The following is an 11,941-nucleotide window of genomic DNA, read 5'->3' as shown; positions in this document are numbered from 1 at the left end:
TGCGGAGGGAGAGGGGGTCAAGGCCAGGTGAAGGGCGCCAGGAGACGCGGGGGCAGGCGGAGGGGGCGCGGCTCGCGGCCCGGAGGACGCTGGGGGCGGAGCTTGGGGCTGGGGGCTGGGTGGGCACCAGGAGACGCGAGGGCAGGCGGAGGGGAGCGCGGGAGGCCGCTCGGGTGGGGGTGGGGGGGCCTAGGGGCGGGGCTCGGGGTGGGCGCCAGGTGACGCGGGGGGCAGACGGAGCGGGGCGCGGCCCGCGGCCAGGAGGACGCTGGGGGCGGAGCTTGGGGCTCGGTAGCCTTAGGGCCACCGGAAAAGAGGTGGGATCCGAGGATTACGACGGCCATTCTGTCTGGCCCCCAGGGTCAGAGCCAGGGCCCTGCTGGGGGAGAAGGGGACTAGATTGAATGGGATATAGAGTAAAACCAATCCCCCTTCGCAGCCCAGCGGAGGAAAGGCAGCCTTTCGCGGCAAAGGGAAGACCGCCCCAACCCTGACAGCCTCCCACACTGGCCCTGGGCACTGCCCCATCCACCCGTGCCCTGGAGGGGACGACTGTGGCACTACCCCTCACCACTCCCACACACAGCTCTGTGCCCCTGAGGAAACCCAGAGGAACCTGGGCGGGCTTCAGGGATGGCTGAGTCGTGATGATGACTGCTGGTGGCACAGACTGACCGAGCCCATGAGTCAGAAACAGACACCAGGCAGCGTTCATGCCCACGCAGAGCAGCCGCGTGTGCAGGACAGGTGTGAGGCAGCGACACACCCATGACACGCGGCCTCCCTGCACAGGACAGCACACTGCAGCCGCAGGAACACCCACACGTGTCACAGACATGCAGCAGTGTGGCAGGAATGGCAGTGGACTGCTTGTGAGAGACGCACGTATGTGCAGACACACACACACACACACACACACACACACAGCGCTTCCCTACCCAACATCAGCTGACAGGACCCCAGACCTGCAGCCCCTCCCCAGCATGGCCGCTCCCCAGTGGGAGGCCGACCTGGGAGGACCTCCGGAGAGTCCCGCTCCCTCGTCCCTCCCCCTTCCTTTCCGTTCTCCGCCCCAGTTGCGCCAGGGGAAGTCCGGGGAGGGGGCTGTCCGTGGGACAGAAGCCCCACGAAGCGGAGCAAAGCGGAGAGCAGGGTGCCCGGGACAGCGCACGGACAGTGAGAGGCATGGGATGGGCATGCTCACTTACACAGCCGGCGCTCGGGACCACCGCGCAGCTAGACAGAGCAGCCACATGCAGATGGGCAGGAGAGAGCAATGAGAGAGAGTGTTAGCAGCCAGGGCCGCAAGGCAGGCACATGGCCCCCAGTCACAGCTACAGTGTGCCAGCCAGGTGCAGGGCTCCCTGGCCAGACACCCACGGGAGGAGGGACTCAGGTGTGGTGGGAGGAAGGCACCCTGGAGCCACTCCGGAAAGGGAACTGCAGGCCAGACCTGGGCGGGTCTGGATGGATCCCTGGTCTACCTGTGGGACCTATTTTGGAGTTTATGACGGGCAGATCAGAGCGGTGCCCATCCACTGGCTTTACTTGGACCACTGTGAGGCGATGCTTCCTGTTCCCGTCCACTGTCTGCGGTCTGACCGGCCTCTCGCCGGCTGCCGTCCCACCTCCCTCTCCCTGCCCCTGCCTAAGCCAGCCGCAGGACCCTCCTCTGGGCTCTCCCACCTTTGTGCAATCCTGACTGGTGCCAGTCCCATAGGGCTCAGGGCACCCTCAGCACCCTTCCTCCCCTTCATGTGGGCTTTGTCTTTTCCTCTCACACCTGCGCAAGGTCAGCCTCTCCCTGGAGATCCAGCTCCATCTCCCACTCATCCTCGATTCCAATTTCCAACTCCCTCACCTCCCACTGGCTTCTCTCCCCAGCCTCCGTCCCCTGCCTCCTCCCATCACTCAGACCCACAGCAGAGCCTCTAGACCAGGCCTCCCACACACACGACCCCCAGTGGAGAGGGGCTCCTAAGGACACCTGGGGTGCTCAGGGGACAGACACCAACCAGAAGAAACCCTCCCTACTCCCACCACACCTGTCCTCCCTGGTACCACCTAGGCTTTGGGGCAAAGTAGGGGAAGGGGAGGATTGCCAGGGAGATGTTGCAGCAGGTGGTGGGTGCCCAGGTGGTGGTGATTGCTGGAGGTGCGGGTGGGGGGCAGTGCTGGGTAAGATGCTGAGGGAATGGTGCCCAGGATAGCCCCACTAGAGCCCTCACAGTGACCCCAGCCCAAAGCCCTGCATCTCAGGAGGGAACCCTGCCTAGCCCTGTCCCAAGGGCTGGGTTTCAGTGGAACCATGTGGGTGTGCCTGGAGCCAAGGGTCGACAGAAGCATACTGACAAGTTGGCAGGACCACAGCCTAGCTGGGAAGGCAGAGAACAGGGTGGGTGCTGGGTAGTGCAACGGAGAGACTTGGCCTGAGCCCAGAGCAGAGTCTGGGTTCCAGGAGGCCTTTCTGGCCAGTGCTGGAGCCTTCCTGCCTGGCGGAGGGGGCAGGTGGCTCTAGTAGCACCCACGAAGACCTCCTGAGGAGAGGTGCTGGGGGCAAGAAGATGAGCCCTTGCCAGGAGGTGCCCTGGTCCACCAGGCTGGGAGTGGAGAGAGATGGCCAGTCCCAAAGGTACCCTGGCACGCTGGACGTGGGAGGACACCTAGAAGAAGAGCCTAAGGAAGTCTGGGCGCTCCCAAGGCCCCCGGACACAGCAGGGCATGGCCGAGGGGTCCCCATGGCCCCAGTGCCTGCTCCTCCTCCCCTTCCTTTTGGGGAACAGGGAACAGCCCACATCATCCCCTGGACAGGAATTCCAGCAGTGTCCATAGCCAAGTTTCCATACCCTTCTGCACACCCATCACTGTCCATCACTGCTCTCAGCTGTCTGATCACACCACACACACACCCCCAGCCAGGCCCAACCATGGCATGGTCACATCACAGCACCCACCAGCCTCCCAGAGGGCTTCTGGGCTGCCCACCCTCTAACAACCGGTACCTCACCAGGCACCCCTGAATGCTGCCAGCAGCCTCCTCCAGACGGCTCAGCAAGGCTCCATGCCCCGGGCACCTCTTCCACCAACATCTGAATGTGGTACTGTCTCACTGCCTCATGACTCTTCAGCCACTGAGGTCTGGCCTTGCCCCCCCCCACACACACCCCTGTAGTTACCAAAGGAGCACCAGGACCCCCTGCTGACCTTTCTTCCACCCCTTCTTTCCTAGACAGGTTTTGCGGATTCTCCTTTTGTTCCCCACTTTCCTCTGGGCGGGGTGGTGCATTCCCCTGTTAGCTGTGGCTCCATGAGAGGCCCAGCTAACCTCTGAGCGCCACTTCTCCACGGGGACCAAACACGCTCTCCCTTCACCCAGTCCTCCCCACATCAGGGACCCGGGAGCCACCATCAGCTCCTCCTTCTTTTCACCTGGAAGGCTCCTAGCTTTGCCCCAGGTCCTCATCCCCATGCCCACCCCTCAGCCACCGAAGGGTCCACTCATCTGAGGGTCTCGCTCAGGACCGCTCAGCTCATTTCCTAACGGTTCTCCTTGACTCCTAGTCCTTAGCACAAAACCAGGAACACAACTTCTACTGAAAAAAACGCCATCCAACAAAAATCATTTGACATATCTCTCCCAGGCTTGACTACCTGTTGGCCCACGGGTACCAACAGACGAGAAAAAGCCAAGCTCTGGTCCTGGCATCTGGCTCCGGCCTTCTGCTGCTGCACTCAACGCAGGGCAGGTCTGGGTCTGGGGACTTCTGTGGTCTGGGAGCCCTGCCCGGGGAGAGGGTGCTCAACAGCAGCACAACTAGACACAGACTTGCAGGCTCCGAGGCGCCCCCTCTCCAGCCTGGCGCCTTCTCACCGCCCACATCCACTCACAGCTGCGACCTCAGCACACTCCCGGTGTCTCTGCATCCCCTCATCCGAGAGCCCTTCCTGCCCTCCCAGCAGGGTTCAGGGCTCTTGAAGGAAGGGACCCGCGTGCGTGGGAGCTATGAGGACAAAGCCGATCCTGGCCCCAGTGCCCCGCCTGTCATGCAACAGTGTCCACCAGGTCCCGGGAGAAACCCAGCAGGCCTTTACCACTGGCCGTCACACCGGGTTGGATCCAGATCCCTGCCAATTGTGGCAGAAAAACGGGGCCCACAGAAGGTCACCAGAGCGAGGTTCCTACCCCGTGATGGGAGAGTGTGACCCTTATTAGTGACTGTCTGAGACCTGACAGCTGAGAGGCCACAGCACAGAGCACATCAAAGGGCAAAGATGTGTGCAGGACATACACCCTCTGACTTCATATTTGCAAAGCTATGTCTCCAGGAATGTCTTCCAGTAAAACTCGACGTGGGGGCAGACGGATGTAAAACTGAGACCGCAGAACTTGGTGTCCCTGTGGAGCTCGGAGCCACCAGGGACTTCAGACCACATGCGGGATTCCAATCCACCCGTGCAGTGTGGAAGACAAACGGAGTTGGGTGCACGTGTGGGCCTCAAAGACCATGGTGGGGCTCTGAGAAGATGGAGGTTCTGTTTATAACCAGAGCTAGACGTGAAGCTGGAAGCATCAAGCCGGTGGATAGTCTGGGATTGATGTTCCAGAAAGCCAGAGGTCCTGGACCTTCTACCTGGAAAGATGGCCCCAGTACAGAAGAGCCAATCGTTTCAAGTTCCTGAGCTTCCAGTCTGTGGCACACAGGGCAGCTTGAGCTGCCAAGAAGATCCAGGGCTGCAGAAATGTCTTGGGACTAAACTGCATCGGGGCTGTCAGTGGGGAAGTGAGCGGAAGGGGTGTTTACTGTCCTGGGATGCCCACTGGGTGAAGAGAGGGACAGGCCTGGAGCTGAAATCAGGGAAACCCGGGGACCAAGGCTCAGAGGTGTGACCCCCCCAGGTGGCCAAGGATATTACTCGGGGGCCTCTGCCAGGAATGGTCCTGGGAAGAAGGATGTCAGGACCAGATGTCAGGATTTCCACACTTTGAACACCCCTCTAAGAGACAGTGTCACTAACAGTTCAGCATGAAACGAGAGGTGAGTGCTAGATTCTGGCCATAGCCGACTGCAGAGCAAGAGCAGCGAGAGGAAGACGCCAGGGCCCCCACCAGCCACACAGACTCCACGTGGCCACAGCATCCCCTGCTCGGCCCCCAGCCGGGAGCCAGAAGCGAAGGGTGGGCAGTGGGGCCCGCTCCCCAGGGCTGTGGTTTCACCCAGGTCTGAGGGCAGGAGGGGGCACCGAGGGAGAAAAGAAGTGTGAGCGGGAGCAGAAAGGAGTGCAGGGGGGCGTGGAAAGGGGAAGGCAGGGCAGAAGGATGGCCCAGGAGGCGGGACTGATCCAGTGGCACTGTGGGGACTCGGGCATCAGTGATTTCAGAGAACGCATGCTGTCCGGGATACACGTGACCCGTTAAGGTGTCAGTCTAACAAATGAACACGTGTGCAAAGGGACTACCGCTGTCACCAGAAGGGCTTTCACAACAGAGGCTCCAGACTACGGTGAACAGAGACTCAGGCTTAGGGCCAGGTACACACCACCACCTCCTGGCTGCAGCAGACTTGCTCACACGCTTCGTTCTCACGCCTGGAAGATGGAGAGTTTACTGCTGTCCCTCCAGCAGAGCTGCTGCAGAGGTGAAACATGGGCCCTGTCGTCTTCTAGGGCAGCAGCTGGCACTCTTTTCTTGAAGTTTATTTATTGAGAGAGAGAGAGAGGGCAGGGAAAGGGGCCCTGGGAGAACCTCCGGCAGACCCCCCACCGAATGCGGCGTCTGACACAGGGCCCGATCCCACAGCCCTGAGATCATGCCCTGAGCTGAAGTCAAGAGTCGGACGCCCAAACGACCACACCCCTGGGGTGCCCCTAGCACCTGGCACTCTTATTTCCCACAAAGGGCCTGGCTGAGCACACACAGTGAGAGCCTGCCATGCTGCAGACCTGAGCTCTGTGCTTCAAGGTGACGCCGTGTGTCACCCCCGTCATGTCACAGGAAAGGGCTGACGTTCACAGAAGGGAAGGGGCTGGTTGCAGACTACCAAGCTCAGATGCAGCCAGCTGAGAGGTGGGGTCCAGGGTCCTCTGGCCCCAAGCTGATGCCAGGGAATGAAGCCAGCTGCTGAAGTTGGGAAGGGCCCTGTCACAGGGACCTCTGTTGTTCTAGGTCATCTGGCATCTGGAACCCAAGAACCTCCCTCCCTCACTCTCAGCACCTGTCTGCTAGGGGAGGCAAGCCCAAGCCTCGGCTCCCAGGACAGAGATGACTCGGGCCTGGCCAATGGCAGCCTCACTTCTCCCTGACCCCAGTGACTCATTCAGAGGAAAGCAGGGGACCCACGTGAAGCCAGTCAGAGGCTGGAGCTTTGTAAAAAGTACTGAGCAAAAGAGGCTTACTTTCCTGCGGACCCGTGGAGAAGGGTTGTGAAATCTGCAGCGGCGGGCCTTGCCCTTCCCCAGCCCGCGTCCAGAAGAGAAAACAAACCAGCTGGTTTGTTCCATTCCAGAACCATGGAACTCGAGATCCTTCCCCAGACGCCTACGGGAGCCGGCAGAGCAGATGACAAGCCCCGGCCTCACCTGAGCCTGACCATGGGGTTCAAGAACCAGTAACCCTGAACCGACCGTGCACCGTCCCTCAGTGGTCTTGGTCTTAAGCCGCCTCCCTAGATCTCACATCACAAAAGACAGTGCTTAATTCAGCTCAGTTCTTTCATCTGTTCAGCAAATGTTTATTGAGGGCCTGCATGGTACCAGGCATGGTGCTGCCCACTTTAAATGGCTTTAATTTGCATTGGAGCCAAGGGACACAGAGGAATGGAGGGCCTGTCGAGGGAGGAGAAGCAGAAATGAAGACGGGCTGGTCGGGGTGGGGGTTGTCAGGGAACCACCACCCTTAGGGGCCAGGTCCTGCAGAGGCCCAGGACCTGGACTGTTCATCCCAAATGGACACCCCTGGCCATGCCTCCTCGCGGGGCATTTTCAACAGTGCCCTGCTGGAAAGAGGGCTTTCACATTCAGCTGGAAGCTGGAAGAGGCCTTGCGGGGAGAGAGCCCCCGAGCAAGCACCCGAGATGACAGGGGCTGAGGGACAACATTCCTGGACTACTCAGGAGAGGCGCCGCGAGCTCCCCAAGCCCCAGTTCATCTTTTGAAGAAGGTAAATCAGACAAGCCTCTGAGTAAGACCCAAACCCCTCACTGCTTTGGGAAGTCTGCCTTCTGAGGCCAACAGGAAAGGGCCTGCTAAGCTAGTCTTCAGGGAACGAGGAGGAGGAGCCAGGTGGTGGCACCCCACACACTCCCCACAGAGCCAGAAGAGGGAGGAGGGCCTACGGGGCACAGAAGGCAAAGGCAGCTTGAAGAGGGCCGACAAAGGCCCACCAGGGGATGAGCAGCTCTGCCTCAGACCGGCACCAGTGGGCAGGAACCAGCTCTCCCACATAGTTATGGAGCCCACAGGCCCAAGAGGCCCTTTCAGGAGCAGAGCCCTGGGAATGGGGTCCTCAAGGAAATGTCCAAGGGATCAGCCCAGGGGCGTTGGCGGCTCTCTCTACCAGAGCAGCACCCCAGCCCCTTGCTCAGCCCCTCCCGTCTTGGGTCCCCACCCTGGCTGGGAGGTAGGAAGAGAGGACAGACAGACAGACAGACAGACAGTGGAAGTATGGAGAAAGCGAGAGGGCAGATGGAGGGTGCAGAGGCAGTGCGACTTCCACCAAAGAACGGCTTCTAAATGCATCTGAAAACCATGCACTGGGCTCTGTTTAAGGGACACGGAGGCAGAGCGAGAGACAGCAAACAGGAAGCTGGTGGTGTGTCGTAAAAGGAAAAGGAATCCGTGTTCCCTAAGCCTCCAAAGGAAGCAAGGCCAGAGGCAGCTCCAGGAGTGGTGGTAGCAGCCATGTGGCCATGGGGGGCGGGGGGCAACTCCAGAATGGACCAGAGAACAACCCTTGACAGCCAAGGCAGCTTTAGTCAGGAGCAAGAGAGTGACAGCCCACGGGAACCCGCGGCAGGGCGTCTCCAGAAGGGCTGTGGAGGTGTTCACGCCCCACTGGGGCCCCTCCTCGGCGGCCAGCTCCCACTCCCAGCACCACAGGGATGGAGAGAACAGCAGCCCTGACACTTCAGACCCCCGAAAGAGACTTCTGTCTCAGACAGACGGCAAGGGCGAACAGAGGACAGAGTGGACAGGTAAGGGATGCCACGGACAGGTAAGGGACAGGATGGACTGTGGAGGGGGAACAGAGGATACCGTGGACGCACGAGAGGAAGACCACAGAGGGGCTGTGGACCCGGGACAGGACCCTCCCCACACCGCCCTGCTCACCGAGCTGCCGCGATGGGCGACTTCTTGGCAGGGTCCAGCAGGCCGCCCAGGCCACCAGCCGGCTCTTCCCCCAGGGAGCGTGTGTCTTTGTTCAGCTGCTGTAGGCGGGAGCTGAGCTCACTGATCACAGCTGGTTTGTCATCTTCGGGCCCAGGGAGCCCCCGGCTCTCCACGGGGTCCCCCCACAGCTTGGACCTTCTCTGGAAGAGGTAGCGAGGGCGAGCAGGCCCGGCAGCGGAGGCCAGCCCAGCGGAGGCGGCATGGTGCTGCTGGGCCATGAGCTCACTGTCCGAGGACTGCTTCAGCAGCGGGTCCCTGAAGGTCACCGGCCCCTTCCCCAGCGGGGACTTGAGCTTGGGCTTGGGAGGCACTGGTGGCTTCTCGAGTAGAAAAGTGTGTCCGTCGGCGAAGGAGGTGTGGGTGTCGGTGAGCTCCCCGCTCTCCGAGCTCAGAGTGGACATGCTGGACACCGTGGAGATAGTGCTCGTGGTCTCCAGGTGGGGGTCGCTGGAGCTGCGCGTGTCGGCCTCCTCCACCCCTGAGTCAGCCGCAGACTCGGGGGCGGGGGGTGGCTCGCTGCTCGGCTTCCCTGAGGCCGGGCCTGGCACCGTGGTGGGCGAGGGACCTGGACCAGGAAGTGGGGTGGCCAGCAGGACCCCGTTGGCAAACTCTTCGGGAGGCGGCACCAGCCCAATGCGGGCCAGCTCCTCCCTGGTCTCCTCGTCACTGGAGGACAGCTGGGCAGGCGGCAGGTTCACAGCAAATACCAGCTCCGGCTCCTCCTCGGAGCTGCCCTGGCCTGGCCCGGGTTCGCTGGGCGGGGCGCTGCCAGGGGGCTGAGCCCGGGGACTAGCCAGGGGCTCCGCCACCACTGCTGACTGTGTGGGGGTGGGGGCCAGCTCTGGGGTGCCCGGACGCTCCTCTTCAGCCGCCAGCCCACTGGGCTCCTGCCCATTGCTGGTGGCGTGCACGACGATGAGGCCGGCTGGCCGCTGCAGGGACGTGTCCAGGACACTGAGGATCATGGACTTCTTGTCCTCCGGCGACTTACGCTCCTCCCGGGGTGCTTTCTCTGGCTCCCTGCGAGCAGGCACAGGAACCCAGGCCGGGCTCCTTGGGGAGAAGGCTGGGGAGGCCAGGGCCCCTCGCTCAGAGTCTCGGGCCTGGACATCCACAAACAGGGGCCCAGGGCGGTCAGCGTCAGGGCTGTGCACCGGCGTGGGAGACCGGGAGGGCGCCTGGGAGGCCAGAGCCCGTTCCCGGGCAGCCAGGGCAAGGGCCAGGGGGGAGCTGGGGTCCAGGGGCTTGCCGGTGAGTGGGTGAATGAAGGTGGAGCCTGAAGGCCCAAGGCTTGGGCCGCTGACCAATGGCTTCAGAGCAGAGACGGGGGAGGGCAGGAGCAGGTCACGGCCGGCGGTGGGGCCGGTCCCCAGAAGGCGCTCATCGATGGAGCGGGAGGGCTGCAGGGAGGGCAGGTCTGCGCTGGGCGGGCTGCCCTCGATGGCTCCCACCGACAGGAACACGGTGGAGCGGCGCCGCTCCTCCAGCCGCCGGTCCTTGCTGGGCCCCGGGCCCCCAAAGGCGAGGCCGGGGCTGTCCGCAAGGCCGTAGTCGAGACCACTTGGCCGAGGCCCCCGGTGCGTTGGGGAGGGCTCGCGGGCGAAGCTGCCACCGGTGGGGCCTGGGCTGCCCACGGCCAAGGCCGCTCGCTCCTGGGCGTCTTCTACCTGGAGCTGCTTCACCAATGGGCTCTTGCGGCGCTGAGGCTTGGAGGGCGCGAAGATGCTGGCGCTAAAGGCGCCCAGGTTGGCGTAGGGGCTGTCGGGCCCTGGCGGCCGCGGCCGACGCTTGGGACGCTCTGGCGGGGTGGCCGCAGGTGGCGGCCGGGGCACGTCGCCCATCTCTGGCGCGGAATCCTGCAGGATGATCATGGAACGCGCGCGCTTCTGCCGCTCGGGGTAGGGCAGCGGCCCCAGCGGCGCGCCGTGATCATACAGGCCTGCGGCTCCAGCGCCCAGGCGCGCTTCCAAGCCGGGCTTGAAGCTGGAGCGCACTGTGTCGTAGGCGCGGCCCGGGGGGGGCGGCGGCGAGAAGGCGGGGGGCGGCCCGGAGTCGAAGTAGTAGGGAGCTGGTGGGGGTGGCGGCGCGGTCTGCGGCGGGGGCGGGATCCCGCGGCCCTCCCGCACAGGGTCTTGCATCGAAGTGCTCCTCGGGAAGCGTCCCTCCAGCAGGGACGCCAGCTTCTCGTCCTCCCCTGCGGACAGAGTAGGTCCAGTGAGACGAGGCCCTCGCGGACTCCAGCGCCCACCCTCTGCAGAGGGCAGCCGTGGTCCCAGACACAAAGGTTGCAAAGACACCCCCTTAGAAATTGGCGGGAAGCGCTAACTGGACTGGAAGGACGGAGTCACGGAGGGCTTGGAGGCTGGGGTTGGAGACCAAAGGGGAGGCGGAGAGCCCAGAGCATGGAATCCGAGGAAGGCCCCCAGTCTGGGCTCCTCTCCCAACACCCAGGCTCTGCACCCCAAGCCCCCAGCTGGGTTGGGAGGCTCTGGGGAAGACTTGGGGAAGGTATTCGTTCTGACACAAGGCCGAGGAGGCCTCCACCGATGGACTGAGAAAGGACTCAGGTATACGGGGTTGGGGCCAAGACCCGCCCAAGCCCCACCACACTGAGAGGGCCCGAACAGCATCCCAGTCGTGAAGACAGAGCTGCAGAGAAGAGGCAGGCGGCTGGCTTCCACCCCAGACTGAGCAAGGCCACACCACAACAGTGGAACAAGCAGGGGTTGCTGGGAGTTCCCTGGTGGCAACCAGAGACGGGAGGAAGGGAGAAGTTAGGGGATGCGCTCCCAGAGCAGGAGCGGTGCGACTGTGGTCACAGGGGAAGCCAACTGTGGCCACCTGTGCCATGCATCTGGCAGAAAGACAGCTGGTGCCCAGGTGAGAAGGTGCTCTGGGAAGAGATAAGCCCGGAGACCCTCCATCCCAGAGACCCAGATGGACTGACTGAGAGACACTGCCCGGTCACTGTGGTAACCTTAGTGGTTAAATCTCAGTAACGTTGAGTGAAAAGGAAGGAGGAAGAATTTAAAATGGCATTTTAGACTACGCACCTGATACACGTTTGAGTTTTACTCCCTACTGCCTGTGTGACCCCAGGCCAGGCCCTGAGCCTCTCTGAAACTTAATTTTATCTCATGAGCAACAGAGTCTTAAAATGACACCCACTCTGTCTGCCTCGATGTGCACAAGTAAGGCTCTGCTCGAGACTTGAGCTGGAATGCTCAGAGCCCTCACTGGCCTCTGCCGGGCCAGAACCTGGCAAGACCTCCCAGGTGCACTAATGGACACGGTGTGGACCCCTGTGCTACAGGCATGTTCCGTTAGACTGCAAGTGCTCTGAGGAGAGTGGATGAATGGCCCGTCCGTGCGGACACACACGGTGTCTGGCAGAGTGCCTTGGGGATCTACACCCGGCTTCACTCTGTGCTTGGTCACATTTTTATGAACTCGCTACCATGCAGCTTGCCTGTTCCCAGCCACCCCCTCCTTTAGCCACTGGTTTGGTTGGCTCAGGCCTCCAACACCAAGCTACTGCCATCTTGTCCTGTACTAC

The 11,941-nt window shown here is 62.2% G+C and overlaps 1 protein-coding gene across 4 annotated transcripts in view; it reads right to left on the bottom strand.

Moving 5' to 3' along the window:
• The window catches only part of SHANK3 (SH3 and multiple ankyrin repeat domains 3), a 51,528-nt gene that overhangs the window by 2,487 nt on the left and 37,100 nt on the right, over positions 1-11,941 (bottom strand). For 2 of the 4 annotated variants that reach the window (XM_059187420.1, XM_059187421.1), the window contains one exon: positions 8,326-10,579. In XM_059187420.1, coding sequence (XP_059043403.1) covers positions 8,326-10,579 — 2,254 coding nt within the window. Of the gene's footprint in view, positions 1-5; positions 1,237-8,325; positions 10,580-11,941 lie in introns of those variants that run through there. The other 2 variants (XM_059187423.1, XM_059187422.1) reach the window with 2 other exon arrangements.

The sequence above is a fragment of the Mustela lutreola genome, chromosome 8 (genome assembly GCF_030435805.1).
Source record: "Mustela lutreola isolate mMusLut2 chromosome 8, mMusLut2.pri, whole genome shotgun sequence".
NCBI lineage: Eukaryota > Metazoa > Chordata > Mammalia > Carnivora > Mustelidae > Mustela > Mustela lutreola.
Note: the sequence above shows the minus strand (reverse complement) of the source record. Positions and strands in the feature narration are given on the sequence as shown.